The sequence below is a fragment of the Zea mays genome, chromosome 6 (assembly GCF_902167145.1).
Source record: "Zea mays cultivar B73 chromosome 6, Zm-B73-REFERENCE-NAM-5.0, whole genome shotgun sequence".
Lineage (NCBI taxonomy): Eukaryota > Viridiplantae > Streptophyta > Magnoliopsida > Poales > Poaceae > Zea > Zea mays.
The window spans coordinates 107,198,246-107,209,544 of NC_050101.1; the positions used below are offsets into that span (position 1 = coordinate 107,198,246).

The window sequence follows — 11,299 nt, forward strand, 5'->3', positions numbered from 1 at the left end:
GGACTGATCCCTGACTTAATCGTACCCATCAGGCCTTTGCAGCTTTATGCTGATGGGGGTTACCAGCTGAGAATTAGGCGTCTTGAGGGTACCCCTAATTATGGTCCCCGACAAGTATTTTAATTAGTCCACAAAGCATTCACTAATCAATATATTAACATTTATTAAAAATAATTCTACCATCATAATTACTTAGTAGAAATGTAACACAAATAGTTTTTAATTTAGTTACTAATGATAAACATTATGGGAGAGATAAATTTGCCCAACAAATTTTATAGATGAGCTTATCTAGTATCTATAGAAAATATTCTCCTATATAAATATTTTTTTATCTAAATCACCTATAAACCAAACCCTGTTTATAGATTAGACAGATCCACGAACCAAACACACCCTTTCTAGCGGCCGAGGCGTGAAATCTTAGCCCGGTCGTGCAGCTCAAATCCGGAGAGGTTTCATGGCCGTTTCCGGCACCTGTCTGCTGTCGCGGGCCCCGACCTCTGGGCTTCCCAGTCTCGCATCTCGCGTGGCCCCCCACTACCCAGCGCTTCGCTTTTTATTTCGCTCCACTCTCTGTCTCTAACAACGTCCTCTATATCCATCCTCTATATCCGCCCTTTACAATCTTCTCTAAAAGATTTCATCCTCTATATATCCTTCCTCTCCAACAACGTCCTTTAAATCACGTCATCTATACTCAAATATCTATATTAGAGATATTTTTTATTTTTATTTTTTGTACATACGTATTGTCATACTCTTAAATGTATTGTACATATTTTAGTTTTGCTAAATCGGTTATTTAAAGTATTCAAATGGATAGAAGACCATTTAGAGAAACTCTATATATAGAGAATCTAGCAGCGTCCTCTAAATTTAGAGGACCGTTTAGAGGACGCTGCTGAAGAGCGTAGAGAACCATTTGATTCTCTACATTTAGGGTACATAACCCTTTAGAGTCCCTTGCTGGAGCTAGCCTCCTCAAATGCCATTGCTAACTTCTCCCTGCTCGCACCACCTCTCCACCTGCTGCTCCTGAGTAGGGATGAAAGTGGTAATCCGAACTGTTAGAACAAATTTAATATTTTAAAATAGATATGTATAAAATTTGATGTCGATCTTTTCTTATGTTATCAAGCACATTAGTACATATATAAATAAAATATTATATAATTTGTTTTATGTATTATTTGCTCTCTACAACACAAAAGGTTGAAAAAAATATCGAATTTGTTTTCGAATTCATACCGAAGTTCATATCTATTATTTGAGAAAATATAGGATGAATTTGAGGTTTAGCTTTTATAAATCTTAACAAGCTGGATGTTAAAAACAAGAATACAAATTTGTATTGTATATTCTATATCCTATTTATTCGCAATCAAAGGAAAACAAAAAAACTGATTACCGAATCAATATCGTTTCCGACCGTTTTCCCTACTCCTGAGCCCTGACCGCGACGGGCGCTGCATTGGCTGCAGGATCGACAGCTCAGAGTACTCAGCGTCTTCGGACGGTGAGTCCGACGATGAGGAAGACGTCAAGAAGAGAGGAGGCTTCATCGATGAAGCACCCCGCAGGAGCACGACAGCAAGAAGCACAACATGCCCCAGCAGCAAGCGTCCCCCACGCCCGCGACGCTGGTGACGGTCGATGGCGACGGCGAGCTCAAGATGGAGACGCTGCTCAAGGCGTCGGCCTACATCCTCGGCGCCACGAGTTCGAGCATGTACAAGGCCGTGCTCGCCGACGGCACCGCGCTGGCGGTCCGGCGCATCGGCGACAGCGGCGGCACCGAAAAGCTCAAGGACTTCGAGGTGCAGGTGCGCGCCATCGCCCGGTTCCGCCACCCCAACATCCTCCGGCTGCGCGGCTTCTACTGGGGCGTCGACGAGAAGCTCCTCATCCACGACTACGCCCCCAATGGCAGCTTTGCCAACATCGCATTCAGCAGTAAGCCATTCGTCGCCCGCCTCGGCCACACACTGTGTTACCACATTCAGCACTAACTTTCATTCATAGACTAAATTTGCATCGAAAAGTTGCTTGATTTGACACCGAAATCTTAACAGAATTAGTTATGCACCTCGAACTTTATAATCATTTGCGAAGTTGGAGTCTTTGGCTTCAACCTTCAACGGCCTGATGAAGTGATGAGTCCTATAAAAAGATGGCACTTTACTGATTGTACAAGCTGCAGCTCAAATGTACATTAGTAGTTCTGATTCGTATGATCTCTCTTAATCTTATTGGTCATATGTACTGATAGTGCAAAAAGATACTGAAAGAAGCTGTCATTTACTCATTGGCAGCTTCGGTAGTTGCAAATTGTAATGCTCGCTCTGTCCAGAAAAAAAAACGCAATTCTAACACAGTGTTATGTTTTAGTATCTTATACTTCTTCCCTCCTAATTTAAAATTCGTTTTAGACTTTTACTAGATTCATACAATAATTTGATATGTATCTATATTCATCATCATTCATTTAAATATAGACATAAAACCAAGAGTTAAAGCGAATACTAATAGCTAATTATAATGATATCAAACAAATACTAATAGATTGACACTTTTTATAATGGTCAGATGCCTCATTTATAATTTTTCAATAGACACCTTATCCACCTCTTTGATTTTTTTTTCCTGTATTGGAAAAATCTCAAATTTACATGCTTTCTATATTAAATAAATCTCAGTTTTGTATTCTCATAATTTTTTGATCAAATTTTATAAAATAAGGTACTATTGGAGTAGTTTTTGTTGTGTAAAACTCTATATTTCAATTTGAGGTATTGTTGGAGATGCTTTTAAAGTCAAAGATCGTTGTCTAAAACCAGACTAAATTTCGGACACCTGAAATATAGCAAGTCCCTTTTATAATTAATCGATTAAAGCTGCAAACAAGAATAATATTAATTAGAAACTTGATCAAATGGGAATCACCATAACTGGCATGAGTAACTACTACACAAACGCGTAACTCCTTGCATCGCATTTCTATGATTATTACAAGGTTCACTTCACTTGATTTGGTGATGACCGGATGGTTTCGCTGCATCTGCAGGGCGGTTGTGGGGTCGTCATCGAGCCTGGAGACGCGGCTGCGGATCGCGCGCGGCGTGGCGTACATCCACGAGAAAACATCCTCCTGGGTCCTGGCGTGCCGACATGGAGCCCTGGATCGGCGACGTGGGCCTGGACCGGCTGGTGTCGGGTGAGGCGGCGCCGCACTCCCGCGCGGGCGCGTCGGCGCGGCTGTTCGGGAGCAAGCGGTCGATGCACTCGACGCGTAGCTTGCAGCCACCGGCATGTGTCTCCGGGGTCCGTGTCCATCCGGCAAGAAACCGTTGGAAGTAAACCGCGTCACTAATCAAGGCCCAATGGCCAATACGAAGGCCCAACACCCGCCCGTCTCTGTACGGACAAAACAAACAAATGGCCACTCACAAATTAAAAACAAAAACGAAACGGTGCCCGTGAATGGCGTGATCCGTCGTCCGTACTACTAGTAGTAGAACGGTGCTAACGGCCACAGAAAAAAGCATCCGGAGTGATCTGGCAGCCCGTGCAGGTGCAGCAGCAGAACGCGGCGCAACGTGTCTGGAACTCTGTGGATGCAGCTCATCCGCACGCGGCTAACGTGGCCTGCTCGAACCTGATCTTGACCAAACTGCCTGTCGTGCCCCGGCTTTTCTTTCTTTCTCTCTTTCTTTTTCCAAAAGCGAGCTCGATTGCCTTCGCAAGTTTTTTATTTGGCGACGAACGGCTAACCCCACCCACGGATCCGCTCCGTCCGGCCGCTGACGTCACCCCGGCTCGTGCCCCGTGCGGGACAAATATCCTGCGCAGGGCAGGCAGGCACCAGCACGGGCCACGGCTGCACGCACGGGTGGGGAGTTATTTGTGATTATAATCATTTCGTCGCGCGGCTTCGCCTCTTTGGTATCCCGCAGCACGTCATCGCCATATTGGTATTACTGTCGTACACCACTCGCTGGATTGGGTTCGTTTTCATACGGCTGACTAATTTACCCTTCCTTTTCACCCAGTCCGGTCGCAACGACGACGAGCCTCGTCGATCTCCAGCCATGGATGAAGACGTCGCGATAGCGCCTGAGCACGAGGAGCGCGCGCCCGGAGCTCCAGCGTCACCTCGGCCCGTGGCGACATCTCCAGGGCGGCCGTGACCAGGCTGAGTGCCGCCGCCGCCGCATCGTCGGTGTCCTGCGCGGCCGACGGGAGGTTGATGGTAACCGGAGAATGTCCGTGCCCTCTTGTTCAGAGCTCCACAGCACCACCGAAGCAACGAGAGGGGCAAAGCTTGGGGACGATGCGGCGGCGAATCGAGGAACCGTTGGGCAAGTTGAGCGAACCGTGGCTGTGGAAGGAAGCATCATCGTTGATGCCGACGGGTTAGGCGGGCGCGTACCGACGACTGTGCCATGCACTGCGCACGGAGATGCCGTGCTCAGCTTTCTCTTTCAACTTCCAAACGGTGCCGCTGAGTGAAGTTGCTCCACTGCAGCGGAAGAGAGATGAGCGCACTAGGATCTACTGAACAGCGTTGGGGAATTGCAGTAACACTTTGTGCAAGATAAAAGAGTTTTATTAATGCTCTGCTATAATAATAATATGCGTGCTACTAGACAACAGGCAATTCATCCTGTCATCCTTCAGATTTCCGTTTTACATATATACACCGTACATTAAGCTCATATGGACATTAGAACAGGCCTGATTGGTATGTAATTCTACTACACGGATTCCACCCCACAAACGACGAACGATGCCCTCTGTTCTGTACGCATCGTCACCGTGCTCTCTAGCTCCCTGGCGTGAACTTCATGCAGATGGGCGGCTTGACCTTGGCCAGCGCGAGCAGCGACGACGGGAACGTCCAGATCCCGTCGCCGCAGATGAGCCCCGAGGCGACGGCCGGCACCAGCAGCGCGGCCTTCTTGCCGTCGAGCCTGTGCCACGCGAACACCACGAGGCTCCCCACGCACATGTCGACGGCGAAGCTGGCGCCCACGAGGAACGGCACGGCCATGGCCATGGGCAGCGGCACGAGCCGCGCGAGCCGGCGCGGCAGCAGGTCCCGCGCCAGGTTCGCCAGCACCGCGAACGCGAAGAACCCCGCGCACAGCTGCATGCAGTGCCTGGGCAGCGCCGAGAAGCCCTCCACGCCGAGGATGGCCATGTTGCGGTAGATGAGCGCGTAGGTAGATGAACGCGTAGGGGGAAAAGGAATGGTAAATTAGTCAGCAGTATGAAAACGAACCCAATTCAGCGAGTGGTGTACGACAGCAATACCAATCTGGCGATGACGGGCTGCGGGATACCAAAGAGGCGAAGCCGCCCGACGAAATGATTATAATCACAAATAACTCCACGGGTGGGTGGGTGCGATCGCCTGCCCACTTGCTGCAGACTGCAGTGCAGTGCAGGTTATCATCCCGCTTGACAGCGCGATTCAGGCTTTCCTTCTGGCTTACTAATCAAAACCACATGAACGAAATCAGTTTAGTAAACCAAACCGCCCGGGCACATCACATCTCACATGCGATCTCGTCGTAAGCCTAGTCGCGTCCCAGGAACCTGCGAGGAAGCTGCCCGGCGCCGCGTGTGCCACTGCCAGCGGTCTCGGGGCGTGCGCGGCGCGGCGGCGGTGAGGTGTCCCGGATCCTGGCTGGCCCGCTGGCCGGAAGTGCGCAACCCCAACCCAACCTGGGTGGTAGAAGACCGGGTACCGGCGCCTGTCGGTGGGGTGGGGAGCCGTTCAATGCTCCACCAGCCTGGCCGCGCCTCGGGTGCCGCGCATGCACGTCTGGTCTCTGACCGCACTCATCTTCCTCCTCTCCCTGGCCCGCACGTCACATACGGCTAGTCGGCTACCCGGTGTGAATCCTTTCCTGTGGCTCGCTGATCCCAGGATTCGGATTTGTCTCTCTGGTCCAGGTTTGATTTGATATGATTTTAAATAATATATTAATTTACAAATTCTCATTTTTTTATTTAATTTTAAATAATACAGTGTGTATAAATAATAATAATGTTATTTTTAAATTTTAGTAGATTCAAACGTGAAAAAAAATACCATACTGGTCGTAACAAGAATCAAATTGGATTTTCATAGATATAGTGATAAGAGTGTACTACTTAATAAAGAGACCAAATGTTTAAGGCACTCTTAGCTTCGTTCACACAAGTTGCCATCACGCGTTTGGTTTGAAGTCGTACACCCCAGTCGACGTATCTAAATATTTATAGTGTTGTTCTTTCAAACATCCATTAAATATAATCTAAACAAACTGACCATCTTTTGTCACACCTCGGTTTTAAGGACAAAACTTAATGCATCTGTATGTGTACTCCCTCCGGTTTCCTATTAGTTGTCGTTTTGGATAAGGTTCAAGTCAAACTTATAAAATTTTGACTACAAATAACTATTTTGTTATTTAGTTTTGGAACCTAATATTTATATGCGTCAATTTGTCATAAAAAGTACTTTTATAAAAGTATAAATGTATTAAGAGTTCATTTGTATTTTAACAAAAAATATTGGTCAAAGTTATATTTTTGAGACGGTGTTGTTGTCCTAAACGACAACTAATAGGAAACCGGAGTGAGTACCTATAAAGTTTGCTCACACATACACCTCGGTAACCACAACGATTCATATCTAGCATGAAAACATCATTATCTTACTACACATGGACCCGTGGGTCATAAGAGAGAGATACATACATCAACTGCACTAGCACACTCTACATGCCTCGACCAAGAAGACAACAAGCCTAGGCTTTATCTCTGTCTTCATCCGCATACACCCACACGCTACCTTCAACTGAGCAATAATGTTGTCATGTTGAGAATATTGGATTGTTAAAAGACATGAATATTTGCATATATTTTTTTTTGAACTATGTACGATGGTGGATTGGAAAGAAATTTGATTAGTTATGCTATTGAGTAATTGAAAATGATAGTCGCTGTCATATTCAACGGATATCCAAAACCCGTTCAAAACCAGATGAGCATGGACATGATATGTAATTTCTATATGTGGATATGATCACAAGTGGATATTGGCTACAACCGTGGATATGGTTACACGAGCGAATATTTCCTGCAACATCCTACCCTAATTCGGCATGTTGCGTCCCTGCCTTTTGACACTCAACAAGTGTGGAAAAGATGTTATACAAATTAAAAAAAATATCCTTCAACGGTATATCTAAATGTCTATCCAAATATAGTAATCTTTTCTACTCCGGGTTTCTTTCTAGCTAAACAGTATTGAAAACGTGAATAGTTCTCTTGAGTGCAAACAAGATATAGAAAAGGACATTGGAGATTGAAAAAATATTTTAAAAATGGGTTTTATGCAAAATGACTCTCCAAATGATAATTTGGAACGTGAAATCTAGAAAAACTCTTGACGATGCTCTAAACGCGAGCTAAATTCAAGAAGGGCCAAACTCATTTTGTTCTGCTGAAAATGCTTTTAGTTCAAATTTAATTCGAAATGCAATTATTATCTATATGTGATCATCAACTCATAATTATTCTCGTAAACAAGGATCATTTGTCATTACCAAAACCCATAACCAAAAAAATAAAAAAAATCATAATCCACCTGATCACGTGAGAGTCCACGGCATTTAATAACCGCAGCACGATTGTCTTAAAGAGTTTTATTATCTCTATATAGAGGTTGTAGTAACTCCCATAAGAAGTGACTTTATTTTCCCACCATTCCGTAGCTGCAAGCCACTTCACACTTTCTTGTTGTACGGTCAGGAGGACAACGTTAAGATTGTATCTAAATCTAATTAATCTATTTAGACAAAACATAAATAATATTTATATTTCAAATCAAATAAGGATCACTGGTTCGCACCGCTCTACAGCATGTCAGTTGTCAGCACCGTTGCTTTCAGCTCCACGCAGGCGTGGGGTCAGGGTCCCGTACCGTACCACGATTCCGCGGGCAAGCAGCAGCAGGGGCGCAGTGGGCGGTGAGCCGGTGACGGGCAGACGTGGGGGCGTCCATCGCCCACGACCACCGCAAACCCTCTTCCCACGAAACCGCGCCGCTTTTTAAAAGATGACAAGCAAAGTGCGCGCCAGTCTGTCTGGCCCTGGACCGGGGATATCTATCTACCTATCGCCTGCGCCCAAACCGCCGCCTTGGCCGGATCCGTCTGCCGCGGGGGGACCACCGGTCATAAGAAGCGGCGAGGAAAGGACAGGCCCAGGTCGGATACGTACCGTAGTACCGGGTGGTACACGCCTGTACGGTACACAGTCGGGGGCAGGGCCTACCCCACGTGGGGTGGCGGGCGCGATGAACTGGCGTGCGTGCACCTGCGCGTCGGCCCGCAGGGGGGGATGGATGATGGACCGACCGTTCTGTGGAGCGTGGGGGCGTGGGGCCGGCTGTGGGCGGTTCTGGTACCGGGTACGTGGACGGACGGATGAGGGCAACACGGAACACCGAACACCAGCACTCCAGCAGCGTCCCTCCTGCTTGTTCATCTCGACCGGCGGGTGGGCCCACCGGGTCACGTCGTCACCGCCGCTGCATGGGCATGGCCGCTCGTTTTCGTTTGTGCACGCAGCACGCACAGTACCGCCACGAGTCCACGGCGCGGCTTTCCACTCCCCGCCCCGCCCCGCCCGGGTAGTTTCCAGTCCACTCCACCACTAGTACTACTAGTGCTACTTCCACGCCTTTGTCGCTTTGTGGACCTCGCGTCGCGACGATGGGCGCCACAAAACGACGAAACCGATCGAATTTTATGGTCCGAGAGAAACAGCTGTCTCCGTCGTCATCCGTGCAGCGGTAGAGAGTACCTTGCGGTGTTGAACAACTGGAAAAAGCCCAGTCTGTCGAGGAGCAGAGCAGACGCCGTTAGATTACCGGGCTCGCTTCGAATCCTTTTCACCGTCCGATTCAAATCCGTCCGTTGGCCGTTACGCATCGCGACGTCGCAACGCCGGCCGCACCACACCACTACACCAGCCAGCCGTTTCCCACTCCCCCCCCCCCCCCGGTGACCCCGTCCACGTAAAAACACGGAACAGGGGATAGAGAAAGAGACACGGCTCGAATTTCGAATCCGCCGAGGCAAACCGCCGCCCCATTCCCAGTCCCCATAAAACCACCGGGTCAAAGCGCCGTACTCCCACTGATCCGCGGGCCCACTGACTCTCGACCTCCCCACATGCCATACAGCTGGAGAAAAACGACAAGCGCAGGCGGGTACGGCAGCCTGAGGTGGCTCCGGGCCTCGCGACGCGGCTGTTGGGTGCCAGCTGTGTTGCCGGTCAGGTGATCAGGTCACCGCCCGCCGCGCCGCTATAAGTACGGACCCGCCGCTCCACCGTCACTATTGCTCTCCAACCAAACCTCGTCTCGTCTTCTCTCCGCTACCACCACCACTGCTCGTTTTACAGAAACCGGAAGGAACCAAACGCCTTTCCGCCCCGGGCCGCCGCTACCCAAGCCCAGCAACCACCACTCGTTGTCGTCGACTACTAGGCGGCAAGCAGGCGTCCTGTTTTTTTTTTTTGGTCCTCGTCGTCGTCCGGACTCCGGACAGGACAGGACATGGGCGCGGAGGCGGCGGAGCGCGACAGAATCAGGGGCCCGTGGAGCCCCGAGGAGGACGAGGCGCTGCGGCGGCTGGTGGAGCGGCACGGCGCGCGCAACTGGACGGCGATCGGGCGCGGCGTCCCGGGCCGGTCGGGCAAGTCGTGCCGCCTGCGGTGGTGCAACCAGCTGTCGCCAAGGGTGGCGCGCCGCCCCTTCACGGCCGACGAGGACGCGGCCATCGCCCGCGCCCACGCCCGCCTCGGCAACCGCTGGGCCGCCATCGCGCGCCTGCTCCCCGGCCGCACCGACAACGCCGTCAAGAACCACTGGAACTGCTCCCTCAAGCGCAAGCTCGGCGCCGCCGCCGCCGCGTCCGGTTCGGCGGTTTCCGCTGACGACTCCGCCGCCGCCGCCGAGACCGAGGCGCGCCGGGGCAAGATGATGATGATGAGCATCTCGCCGCCCGACAGCCCCTCGGGGTCGGGGTCGGGGTCCGACCGTAGCGACCTCAGCAGCCACGGCGCCGGGTCCGGGTCCGGGTCCGGGTCCGGCCAGATTTACCGCCCCGTGGCCGCGCGCTCCGGCGGGTTCGAGCCGGCGGACTGCGCCATGAGCCGTCCGCAGGAGGAGGACCCGCTCACCGCCCTCAGCCTCTCGCTTCCCGGCACGGACCAGCGGTTTCACCACCACAGCGCCGCCGCCGACAGCCACTTCCAGGAGCTCCCGCCGTCGCCCTCCTCACCCGCGCCCTCGGCCTACCCGTTCAGCCCCGAGTTCGCGGCGGCGATGCAGCAGCTGATCCGCACCGAGGTGCAGCGGTACATGGCGAGCGCGGGCCTGCGCGCCGGCTGCGGCGCCGTTGGCGCGACCGACCTCTGCATGCCGCAGCTGGTGGACGGCGTCATGCGCGCTGCCGCCGAACAGGTCGGCCGGATGCAGTAGCCCCGCGCCCCCGGCGGGGGCATCAAACCGTCAGTGCTCCCAAATCGTCGTCTAGCTAGGGCGACCGCAACGCAACGGTTGTTGGAGTAGCAAACTTGGTTTTAAGGTGGAGGGAAAAATTGGCTGGGCTGAAAGCAGAAAGCCTTGTAATGTACATGAAAGAAACGGAACGGATGGCGCGCTACAATCTGAGCTCGCCATTGCCGCATATATCTGCTTTAAGAGAGCATTGCGCTGCCTTGCCTAATCGAAACGAAACGACACGAAATGTTGCCTGCAAGTTTTTGAACGTGTGGGTGAGTAAATCGCACGGTTGGGTACCAGTACTGCGAGGAAATAATAATGCAGCCAGCCAGTCAGTGCAAATCCGGCGCCTTCCATTTTCCAACGAACCCACCACATCCCGCAAGCCGACGACGATCTAGATCGCAGCACCAACGCATTTTGGCGCCGAGTTGCTGTCGCGTGACACACATCTTGGCAGCAGCACCAACGCCGGCACTCCTCCTCCAAATCCGGCGCCAGAACAACCGTACTTCCACGCGGCGGCAAGCATCTATAGGTGCCGTGCCGAGCTCCATTTGACAGGTGAGTGGACAGGAGACATCGAGTAGACGCGAGTAGTACGACGACGGATCGACCATCGGTGGATTCGTTGGTGACCGATCTGGTCCTCTCGAGTCTCGACCCACTGTGTCGTGCGCGGAAAGAGAGTTGCTGCTAAACGACAGGCGTCTGAGGTTAGTTTGTTTT

General features: G+C 51.1%; 3 protein-coding genes across 4 annotated transcripts; 2 read left to right on the forward strand and 1 right to left on the reverse strand.

Annotated features, from left to right (window-relative positions):
- The first annotated feature begins 1,445 nt into the window (after window positions 1-1,445).
- On the forward strand, window positions 1,446-4,672 carry LOC103629713 (probable LRR receptor-like serine/threonine-protein kinase At4g37250). Of its 2 annotated transcripts, XR_002262760.1 has the most exons (3): window positions 1,446-1,956; window positions 3,068-3,974; window positions 4,053-4,672. XR_002262760.1 is itself a non-coding variant. In XM_008650827.2 (2 exons), exons 1-2 carry the CDS (start codon window positions 1,608-1,610, stop codon window positions 3,358-3,360), a joined length of 642 nt encoding a protein of 213 aa, XP_008649049.1. In that variant the 5' UTR covers window positions 1,446-1,607; the 3' UTR covers window positions 3,361-4,672. The 2 variants fall into 2 exon arrangements, 1 of the variants encoding a protein (XP_008649049.1); XM_008650827.2 differs by having other exon boundaries at window positions 3,068-4,672.
- Window positions 4,536-5,540, reverse strand: LOC103629714 (probable metal-nicotianamine transporter YSL16). Its single transcript, XM_008650828.4, has one exon. It carries the CDS (start codon window positions 5,201-5,203, stop codon window positions 4,826-4,828), a length of 378 nt encoding a protein of 125 aa, XP_008649050.1. The 5' UTR covers window positions 5,204-5,540; the 3' UTR covers window positions 4,536-4,825.
- A 3,860-nt stretch (window positions 5,541-9,400) lies between these two features.
- LOC100193529 (Transcription factor MYB44) lies at window positions 9,401-10,824 on the forward strand. Its single transcript, NM_001138640.2, has one exon. The coding sequence runs from the start codon at window positions 9,620-9,622 to the stop codon at window positions 10,544-10,546; it is 927 nt and encodes a 308-aa protein (NP_001132112.2). The 5' UTR covers window positions 9,401-9,619; the 3' UTR covers window positions 10,547-10,824.
- The last annotated feature ends 475 nt before the right edge of the window (window positions 10,825-11,299 follow it).

Coding starts and splice junctions, on each gene's coding strand:
- LOC103629713 (XM_008650827.2), top strand. CDS start 1,608: ATGCCCCAGCAGCAAGCGTCCCCCACGCCCGCGACGCTGGTGACGGTC. Junction 1,957..3,067: donor TGCCAACATCGCATTCAGCA/GTAAGCCATTCG, acceptor CTGCATCTGCAG/GGCGGTTGTGGGGTCGTCAT.
- LOC103629714 (XM_008650828.4), bottom strand. CDS start 5,203: ATGGCCATCCTCGGCGTGGAGGGCTTCTCGGCGCTGCCCAGGCACTGC.
- LOC100193529 (NM_001138640.2), top strand. CDS start 9,620: ATGGGCGCGGAGGCGGCGGAGCGCGACAGAATCAGGGGCCCGTGGAGC.